The sequence below is a fragment of the Orcinus orca genome, chromosome 13 (assembly GCF_937001465.1).
Source record: "Orcinus orca chromosome 13, mOrcOrc1.1, whole genome shotgun sequence".
Lineage (NCBI taxonomy): Eukaryota > Metazoa > Chordata > Mammalia > Artiodactyla > Delphinidae > Orcinus > Orcinus orca.
Window position 1 is genome coordinate 25,564,134 of NC_064571.1, and position 9,991 is coordinate 25,574,124.

Genomic DNA, 9,991 nt, shown 5'->3' on the forward strand with positions numbered 1-9,991 from the left:
CTGCTGTCCTTCAGAGTAGGTGGATTGGAGGTCCCCTCCAATCAAGTGCAATGCAGTAAGTTGAGCACTAGTCCACCCAAATCCACAAGCAGCTGGTTCACATCTCTTTAATGAGATCAAAGGCTCCTGTGTATGTCTTAGGAGATAGAGCTAGCACAGTCCTCCAAACACTGCCCTTCTCCTCAGGACTCCAGCCCTTTCAGACCGATTCTAGGTGGGCAGGGAGAGGCCGAGGAGAACTCAGGGAGTTGGGAGCAGGGCTGTTTCTGGTGGGCAAGTAAACCACCCACCCTCCCCAAATTGCTTATGGGATGTCCCCTTCATTGGAAGCCAGCCCCAAAGGAGACCTGGGGTACAGGATCTAGGGGCCGTGCACAGGGGACTGGTCCTCCACATCTGGTGGGGTGGCACTAGCCCTAGCCTCCTTGACTGGCTCCCCCTCACTGGAGTCAGGACAAGGGCAGAGCTCAATACCTGAGTCCCCAGTCAAGCGGCGATAGCGGCAGAAGGGTGGTGTGGGGGCAGGGCTCACCCCTGCCCCAGGCTCACCCTCCTGATGAGGAGGGTCACTCTGGTGGGAGGAAACATCTTCCACATTTGTTCCCTCTTGGTGGGCAGGGCAGCTAGAAGCAGAGGAGCAGCAGGTGCATTCACTGGAAGCAGTCGAGGGGCAGCCTGAGGCTGCAGTGTAAGGAGGCGGCGGTGTGCCTGGGCGGTGAACCACATCCTCATAGGCTGGGGGTTTGAAGGTGCTGAGGAGGCCTGCAGAAGAGAATGGCATGGTTGGTGGAAGGCAACAAGGCGGGGGGGGGGGGGGTCTCTTTCCTGTTAGCAAAAAGTGTGCTTTGAAATGTTTGAAAAGGGAGTGTGGGATGAATCAGGGTCCTGTTTTGGGAGGGACCACTGGTAGTGAGCCCAGAGCCTCAAGTCACTCACGAAGATCAAGCAGTGAACCGGGAGGGACAGGGCCAGCCCCATGGCATGCCCCGTGGTAGGCCAACAAGTTGATCTCACGCTGCCGCTGCTGTTGCTGCAGCCGGAGTTTAGCTCGTCGATGGCGGAAGGCACAACAGCAGCTAAAGAGAATGAGGACAGTCCAGAGCAGCCAGAACCCTGCAGGAAGTGAGGAGGGAGAGTCTTAGATACCTCCCAGGCAGAGAAGGGTCCTTGAAGGCTGAGGTCCAAAGGCGGGTGGGCAGAAGGACCCAAGAAGAGCCCTCTTGAAGACTCACACCAGAGCTCATAGTAGTAGGTGCAGCAGCCAGTCTCCCCGCAGCAGTGACCACTCTCACAGAGGTAAGGCTGGTTGTTCACTCCTGGGCACAGCTCTCGAAGCTGGGAGCAAGGAGGCACTTAGAACCAAGGGAGGTTCCAGCCCAAGGCACTGTCCATCCCCAGCCCCTGCATACACATACATAATCCCACCCTGTGAACCAAGTTTAGCTCATAGAAATCTATGGGGAGAGGGAAGAGTGATGCTGAGAGGAGTGTTCAAATATCTGAAGGGCTGCCAGCATGGAAGAGGATTTGGAATAGCAAGAATCAGTCTAGAGACCAAGATTAAGATGCAAGGTGTGGACATACAAAGAGGCAGATTTCAGCTCTGCATATAAGAGACTTCTCTCATACTCAGGTCTGGCTCCCCAGGGTTCTGTTAAGGGAGTATTTTGGCAGAAGCCAGAAGACAGTCTGAGCTATCTCAAAGTCTCAGACAATGGGTAAGGAGTTTAAGGTAATTCCTAAAGCTGTTTTCATCATCATTCCCCATGGTCTGCCAATCCCCACTCCCAAGCTGGATCTTTCCACCCCTGGGTCTCAGGCTTCCTAGGGTAGAGGCGGGTCAGTGTGAGACCCAGAGCAGGGCTCCCAACCAGATGGGATTGCTGCGGATGCTAACGGATGGCATCCAAGGCGCGAGTCTGGGTTCCAGCTCTTCTCCAAATTGCTCCCTCAAGAGTAGACGCTGCCAGACTCGGTTGTGACAATAGGCACACAGAAAAACATCACAAATAACAGTTGCAAAACAGAGGGAGCCTCCCTGGGGCCTCGCTATGCCTCTGGTCACTGGAGAGCCACTGCAAGCTTCCACTGCAGCCACGGGATGGGGGTCTATGAAGCTGCAGGCACAAGTCAACTGCATCTACAGTACATTACAAAGTTTAGACAAAGGGTGCAAGGAACATATCTAGGAACTTCGCAGTACCTTTGTCTCCGTGAGTTCCTCCCCCACCCCCCAAAAGGCAGGGACAAGGAAAGGGGAACGAGAAATAAATGGCTGTCGTGATAGGCTTTTGGAGCTGTTGGGATACCTGCTGTTGCGGCACCCGCAGTGCCCCCCAGTCCTCCTCGCTGCCGTTCCCGCCGCTGGCCCGAGCCATGCCTCTGCCTACAGCCCCCTGAAGACCACAGTCTCCTCTACCGCCAGCCACCCCGCCCCTGCCACTTCTGCCGCCACCGCCATGGTCCCTGCCCGGCCCATCTTCGCTGCCTCCACCATCACTTCGCAACCGGACCTTCCATCCAGCCAGAGCTCTGCCAACTAGCACCCAGGTTGTTCCGTCCTACCAATCCACATCACCCTCAGACACATGGGCCAATAGGAAAGATCACAGGCTTCTCCCTGTGACCAATCTACAGCAGCGCCTCCGCCACTCTCCCAGACAACAAGAGCTTGCACAGACAAAGAGTGGGGTAAGGTTCGACCCATGGCCCTGACTGACAGTGACAACAGCCAATATGGACAACAGAACGGGTTTGCGTTATCAACCAATGAACGGCCGTCCAGAACAGCAAAGTTCCCGCTGATTGGCTTGAGTCCTATTTTCCAGATGACGCCAAACGCTTAACCACGCCAGGAAGAGGCAGGGTCACAGATGTCGGCTGGAGTCTGGGCGGGGGCTGGCTACTGTTCTTGGGCCTGGTGGACGTTTCCCAGGCCTCGACGCAAGCTCCGGTGGGGGCAAGATGTGTGTACGCGGAATTGGCCTACCCATACCCCATTACCCCAGTTCTGTACAAGTCAAGGCACTGGATGAAATTTAATAGGGTGGGGAAGACACTGAAAACCGGGGACAGAGGAGAAGGCACAGAGTCCAGATTGGGTGAGGGCCTTAAGAAGCCAGAAGTGGGGATCCGGGGCCCTCAGGCCCACCCAGCCGCATCTGCAGGTTGATGCGGTAGCACTGAAGGCTGCAGAGTGCCTGGCCTGTGCGGGAGCAGGCATAGCGGCGCGGATGTGGACAGCCGGGGACAGAGCACCGAGGCGCAGGGGCAGATGGGGACGGCCGCTGAGACACCGGCGCGGGGGCGGGGACGCCAGGTGGGAAGGAAAGGGTGGAACCTTGTGCCCCGCTGCTGTAGCGCACCATGGGGGCCGGGGCCGCGGCCCGCCCTCCACGCCTCTCGCCCCGCGCGGCCCCTCGGCCTCCCCGCCCGCTGGGCGCCACAGTCTTGGTGAGGCGCTCAATAGTCTGGTTCTTGTGCTCCTCCGCCCGCCGAGCCGCCTGCAGCCGCCTCTTCCGTGCCCGCTCCTCACGCTTCAACAGCATCTCCTCGGTGAGAGCGGGGGCTGGGCAACCCCCGGCCACAGGTAGTGACAGAATCGGGGAAGGCTGACTTCGAGCCTTCTGCAGCAGAGCTCGCTAGGGAGAGACGGAAGAGATGTCAAAACAGAGAAGTGACGTCTGCCTGAACGGGGGAAGGGGAAGATGGGACATGGAAAGCAGGGTCTTGAGGAGAACAGGCCTTGAGAGAAGGGGTGAAATGAGCACCCTCTCCAGGAGCCCTTAATACTGCCTCCTCTCAGGTCTCCAGACTTCCAGCTTTAGATCCTTGACTCTCAAGGGGAAAAGTATTAGTAATGTTACCTTCCTGCCTTGTGTACCAAAACTCTGTACCAGCTCTCTGGAGGCTTTTTTGTTGTTGTTTTAAATCTTTTAATATCAATGGATAGCATCAATTGGATAACTGCTCAAGCCAAAAACTAACAATTATCCTTGATTCCTCTCCTTCCCCCAACAAGTGTCTGTTTCCTAAATATATCCAGAATCCATCTGATTTTCTCCATCTCTACCATTCCACCTTGGTTCAAGCCACCACCATCTCTTACCTACTTCAACAGCTTCCTACTTGGTCTTGCTTCTATCCCTTACCACCACTAAGAAACCAAAGAAATCTACTGAAATATAAATCAAATACATTACTTCTCTGTAAACAACCCTTTTGTGGTAGTCACACTTATTCTTCTCCTTGACCATGATTAGGCATGTTCCGCTCTCAGGGTCTTTGCCCCTGCTGGTCTCTCTGCCGGGTAAGCTCCTCTGGTATTGTAAATGTTATCTCTTTAGAGAGGTCTTTCCAGACTACCCTATCTAATGTTGTTTCTTTTCTACTTCTTTCTATTTCATCACCCTATTTTTGTTATAAACCTTACAGTTTTTCGAAATTATTTACTGCACAAGAATACCAGCTCCATAAGAATGGAAACCTTGTCTGTCTTTTCTCCACTGCTGATATCCCTGCTGCCTAGCAAAGTTCTTGGGACATGGAAAGTTCTCAATATAAATTTGGCAAGCAAATAAAGAATGAACTAACTTACCTGTCGAGCAGTGAGCAGCCGTTCATTGATCTCCTTCTTGAGATCTCCATTGTCATCCAGCTCCCCCTTCTCCAAGGCATCCAGCCACCTTTGTTCTTCCTCTTCCTCCTGACCCCCTAAGGCCCCGGACAAGTCCCGCAGTGGGGAGGGGGACAGATTACTGTCTTCATCTGGAAAGGAAAGTTGGAGAGCTAAAAGTGGAATTGTTCAGAGGGGGAACCCTAATTTGGCCAAGTTAATACTGGGACACGCAAAATTCTCACCTTCCTCAGAACGAACCCTCTTCCCTTAACCAGGTATAATGAGAAACCCAGTTTCCCCACCTCCAGACCCTTCTCACCCAGCCAGGCACGGTACTGCTCAAGGGGGACTCCTTCCACAGGTTCCTCTTCATTGTCCACAACCATAAGGGGAGAGGGTGAGCGAGGACCCTCAGGGATCACAGTGAAGGTAGGAACACTGCGGAGAAGCAACCACTCTGTAAGCTGAGCAATTGTCTCCTCCTGCTCAGTACATCCAGCCTTCCCTACACCCTCTTGGGTTCTTGCTGCTTTAACCTGGGCCCTGAAATCACAGCGTCCATTCTCTGTCTTCTGAAAAGCGCAGCCAGCTTCTGCTTCTATCTCTACCTGCTCCTGAAGTCCCCCAAGTAAAACCTCGGCTCTCTTGGCCTCACCTTTTGGTGCCCAGGACCTGCCCGCCCAACTTGATTTTGAGTTTGAGCTGGGGCTTGGCAGGAGACGGCTGCGTGGGCCCAGCCTCCTCTTCCTGGTAGTGTTTCTTCTTGTGTTTCTTCTTGTGCTTCTTGTGCTTTTTCTTGTGCACTCCATGGCCGTGGGCACTCGCCAAACTCAACTCCAGGGCTTCCCCTGCAGAAGGAGAGTCTGTCAACGGTGTACATCAGGAGCAGGTCAGGGAAATCCCAGAAGAACCCAATACCCCTGAGGGGTCCTACTCTTCCCGCGGTATTCGCTGTTACCATAACAACAGCCCCGCCTTTCTCCTTCCCACCTGTGGCGAAGTACCCAAGAAGCTCGGAGGAGCAAGAAAGGGACTCCTTTTCTGCGAAGGCCTAAGTTGCTTTATCGATCCGCGCTTACCCGGCTCAGGGGCCTCCATAGCCCCAGAGGTGCTCCCGCGCCGCCACAGCTTACTCATGGGGTCCTGCAAGGAAAAGAGGCTGAAAATAGTCGGAACACAAGCAGACATACCTTTTCCGCCCCACGGAACAACTTATCCCAGCAAATAGCCGGGCACTTCCGGTGCGTAGCAACCATGCTTGTGCGGGGCAAGCTTTGCGGTTTAAAAAAATCCTCCGGGAGAAACAACGCCCCTTCCAACAAGGGTTCCGGGCTCTTTGAGACCGGGAGCGGTCAGAGGGCCACGGCTTTCTGCTGGCTCCGCATCCACGCAATCGAGGTCAGAACTCAGCGCGGGCAATTCAATTATTATTACACTCAAGCGTGATGAACGTATATTGCAGACCAAATTCGGGGCTAGGCTATGAGAATACAAAGATGAATATGAACACTTCTCTCTGCCTTTGAGGAGCTTACAATTTGGTGGAGTACGTAAGAAACTGTATTGCCGGCAAAATGGCAGAAGGGCTTACTTAACAGCACAAGTGCCCTACCAGCAGGGCAAATGACATTTAAGCCTAAATTCTATATCATTAGAGAAATGGATAAATGAATTATGGTGCATCTATCCAATCTGGAACACAAAAGCTAAGAGCTCATAAGTAATTGATAAGATTGACATGGAATTTATATCCAAGTTGGTAGTAGCATTGGAAACAATCTAAGTGTGCCTCTAAAGAAAAACCAAAATAATTTGGTACAGGGATTTGATACATCCATACAGTGGGAAGCTATGCTGCCATTAAAAGAAATGAGGCCCCAGAAGGCTACCCAAGAAACTGGTGACAGCAATTCCAATGGATAGTTGGGAGAACGAGGGTGAAGGGAGACTTATTCTTCATAATATACCCTTTTGTGCCTATTGTACTTTGTCTAAAACATGTATGTTTTACCTAATTAAAAAAAAAGGAACAGGGCTTCCCTGGTGGCGCAGTGGTCGAGAGTCCGCCTGCCGATGCAGGGGACACGGGTTCGTGCCCCGGTTCGGGAAGATCCCACATGCCGCGGAGCGGCTTGGCCCGTGAGCCATGGCCGCTGAGCCTGAGCGTCCGGAGCCTGGGCTCCACAACGGGAGAGGCCACAACAGTGAGAGGCCCGCGTACCGCAAAAAAAAAAAAAAAAAAAAAAAAAGGAACAAGGTAGATCTGTATGTGCTGACATATGAAATAGGAAAGGCAAGTTTCAAGATGAGGTGATCCCATTTATTTTTTAATTTTTTAAAATTAATTAATTGGTTTATTTTTGGCTACACTGGGTCTTCGTCGCTGCCCAAGGGCTTTCCCTAGTTGCGGAGCGTGGACTCTAGGCACGCGGGCTTCAGTAGTTGTGGCATGCAGGCTCAGTAATTGTGGCGCCCCGGCTTAGTTGCTCTGCAGCATGTGGGATCTTCTGGGACCAGGAGTCAGACTTGTGACCCCTGCATTGGCAGGCGGATTCTTAACCACTGCGCCACCAAGGAAGTCCTGCGGTGATCCCATTTAAAAAGGCATAATATGCTACTACATTCACAGAGAAAACATTAAGGAATGTATACTACACCATTAACGGTGATTATCTTTGGAAGCTGGGGTTGGGGAAATTTCACTATCTAGATCTGTAGTGAATTTCCTTTCCTTTCCTTTCCTTTCCTTTCTCTCTCTAAATTCTATAAATTTCCTTCTCTCTCTCGCTCTCTCTCTCTCTCTCTCTTCACTTAAAAATATTGCTTAGGGCTTCCCTGGTGGTGCAGTGGTTGAGAGTCCGCCTGCCGATGCAGGGGACACGGGTTCGTGCCCCAGTCTGGGAAGATCCCACATGCCGCGGAGCGGCTGGGCCCGTGAACCATGGCCGCTGAGCCTGCGCGTCCGGAGCCTGTGCTCTGCAGCAGGAGAGGCCACAGCAGTGAAAGGCCTGCGTACCGCAAAAAAATATATATATATATTGCTTAGTATTTTTTGTAATGAATTTTCTTACAGCCTATATATCACATTTATAATTAGAAAAAAGCACTGTATATAATATATATGGGATACATGTCTGAACAAGGTAGCAATAGTGAACATAGTAAGGGAAGAACTGATTCAAGAGACATTTCATTGATGAAATTTAAAGGAACTGATGAACAATTATATATGAGAATTCAGGAAGAAGTCAATGTAGTATAGTGATTAAGATTAAGAGAATGAACTTTGGAGTCGGAGAAGCCTATTATCAAATTACAGTTTACTGGCTATGTAACCTTGGGTTCACAGTTATTTAAGCTCTCTGAACCTCATATTCCAGCTCTGCAAAATAGAATGAAGTAGTGTCTCCTGCATAGGATTCTTTCAAGGAATAAAGCAAATCAAGAATGCAAAGTACCTAGGGTAGTATCTGGCACATAGTAGATGTTCAAAAAGCAAACAGCAGCAATAATAAATGACTTCTAGGGACTTCTTTGGTAGTCCAGCAGGTAAGACTCTGCCCTCCCAATGCAAGGGGCCCAGGTTCGATCCCTGGTCAGGGAACCAGATCCCACATGCAGCAACTAGGAGTTCACATGCCGCAACTAAGGCCCAGCGCAGCCAAATAAATAAGTAAATATTAAAAAAAAAAAAAAAAAAGAGTCCGCATGGCACAACTAAGAAGTCCATATGCCACAACTAAGACCCAGCTCAGCTAAAATAAATAAATAAATAAATAAAAATTTTAAAATGACTTCTATATTTCTAGCCCAAGTATTAGAGAGAACATAGTGTTTTGTTTTTTAAAAATAAATTTATTTATTTATTTTTGGATGCGTTGGTTCTTCGTTGCTGCTCACGGGCTTTCTCTAGTTGCGGCGAGCGGGGGTCACTCTTTGTTGTGGTGCGCGGGCTTCTCATTGTGGTGGCTTCTCTTGTTGCGGAGCATGGGCTCTAGGTACGCGGGCTTCAGTAGTTGTGGCACACAGGCTCAGTAGTTGTGGCTCGTGCACCATGGCATGGAGGATCTTCCCGGACCAGGGCTCAAACCCGTGTCCCCTGCATTGGCAGGTGGATTCTTAACCACTGCACCACCAGGGAAGTCCCCATAGTGTTTTAAATAAAGATTAGAACATAGGAAGAGAAGCAAGTAAGAAGAAAATCATTTAGTGTTATCCAAGGTGAATTTAAAGTGCATGTGGGAAATCAAAACTACAATGAGGTATCACCTCACACCTGTCAGAAAGGCCATCATCAAAAAATCTACAAACAGTAAATGCTGGAAGGGGTGTGGAGAAAAGGGAACCCTCTTTCACAATTAGTGGCAATGTAAATTGGTACAGCCACTAAGGAGAACAATATGGAGGTTCCTTAAAAAACTAAAAATAGAGCTACGATATGATCCAACAATCCTACTCCTGGGCATATATCTGGAGAAAACCAGAATTCGAAAGGATGCATGCACCCTGATACTCATTGCAGCACTATTTACAATAGCCAGGATATGAGAGCAACCTAAATGTCCATCGACAGAGGAATGGATAAAGAAGATGTGGTACATATATACAATGGAATATTACTCAGCCATAAAAAGGAACGAAACAATGCCGTTTGCAGAGACGTGGATGGACATAGAGATTATCACACAGAGTGAAGTAAGTCAGAAAGAGAAAAACAAATATCGTATAACATTGCTTATATGTGGAATCTAGAAAAAATAATACAGATGAACTTTTTTGCAAAGCAGAAATAGAGTCACAGATATAGAGAATAAACTTATGGTTACCAAGGGGGAAAGGAGGGGTGGGATAAATTGGGAGATTGGGATTGACATGTATACACTACTATGTGTAAAATAGATGAATAATGAGAACCTACTGTATAGCACAGGGAACTCTATTCAGTGCTCTGTGGTGACCTAAATGGGAAGAAAATCTAAAAAAGAGTGGAGATATATATATATATATACGTATAACAGATTCACTTTGCTGCACAGCAGCAACTAACCTAACACTGTAAAGCAACTATACTGTAATAAAAGTTAACAAAAATAAAATAAAATAAAGTGCATGTGGGAATGCCCAGATGGAGATGGAATACTGAAGGAGAAGCCAATGCAGAAGGTGTGATTTGGGGCATCGTCATCAGCATAAAAGTGGAGGTCTCCTTCAAGGGATGGCAATAGATGAGACATTCCAGAATGATCAAGCAGATGAAGAGGAAAGGACCAGGAACAAACCCAAGTGGACACCAGTCCTGAACAGGCAGGCAGAGGGGCAGGCAGGGTTGGGAAGAGATCAAAAGAGGCAATAAAGGTACCCAAGGGCAGAGAT

At 49.7% G+C, this 9,991-nt stretch overlaps 2 protein-coding genes across 2 annotated transcripts; both read right to left on the reverse strand.

The window, feature by feature from the left end:
• Positions 1-93: 93 nt before the first annotated feature.
• Positions 94-2,874, reverse strand: WBP1 (WW domain binding protein 1). Its single transcript, XM_004277105.4, has 4 exons — positions 2,310-2,874; positions 1,233-1,335; positions 937-1,113; positions 94-762 (listed from the first exon to the last, which is right to left on the reverse strand). Exons 1-4 carry the CDS (start codon positions 2,376-2,378, stop codon positions 362-364), a joined length of 750 nt encoding a protein of 249 aa, XP_004277153.2. The 5' UTR covers positions 2,379-2,874; the 3' UTR covers positions 94-361.
• A 145-nt stretch (positions 2,875-3,019) lies between these two features.
• Positions 3,020-5,853, reverse strand: INO80B (INO80 complex subunit B). Its single transcript, XM_004277104.4, has 5 exons — positions 5,698-5,853; positions 5,274-5,466; positions 4,938-5,056; positions 4,598-4,767; positions 3,020-3,641 (listed from the first exon to the last, which is right to left on the reverse strand). The coding sequence occupies exons 1-5, from the start codon at positions 5,804-5,806 to the stop codon at positions 3,111-3,113; spliced, it is 1,122 nt and encodes a 373-aa protein (XP_004277152.1). The 5' UTR covers positions 5,807-5,853; the 3' UTR covers positions 3,020-3,110.
• Between the last annotated feature and the right edge of the window lie 4,138 nt (positions 5,854-9,991).

Bases quoted from the DNA above. Each gene is read 5' to 3' on its own strand.
- WBP1 (XM_004277105.4), bottom strand. From the start codon at position 2,378: ATGGCTCGGGCCAGCGGCGGGAACGGCAGCGAGGAGGACTGGGGGGCA. The intron at 1,114-1,232 runs GTGAGTCTTCAA...CACTTCCTGCAG, and splicing joins CTACTACTATGAGCTCTGGT to GGTTCTGGCTGCTCTGGACT. The intron at 763-936 runs GTGAGTGACTTG...TCTCTTCTGCAG, and splicing joins CGGTTCACTGCTTGATCTTC to GCCTCCTCAGCACCTTCAAA.
- INO80B (XM_004277104.4), bottom strand. From the start codon at position 5,806: ATGTCTGCTTGTGTTCCGACTATTTTCAGCCTCTTTTCCTTGCAGGAC. The intron at 5,057-5,273 runs GTGAGGCCAAGA...GCTTCTCCGCAG, and splicing joins CAGGTCCTGGGCACCAAAAG to TGTTCCTACCTTCACTGTGA. The intron at 4,768-4,937 runs GTGAGAAGGGTC...TTTCCTTTCCAG, and splicing joins GCAGTACCGTGCCTGGCTGG to ATGAAGACAGTAATCTGTCC.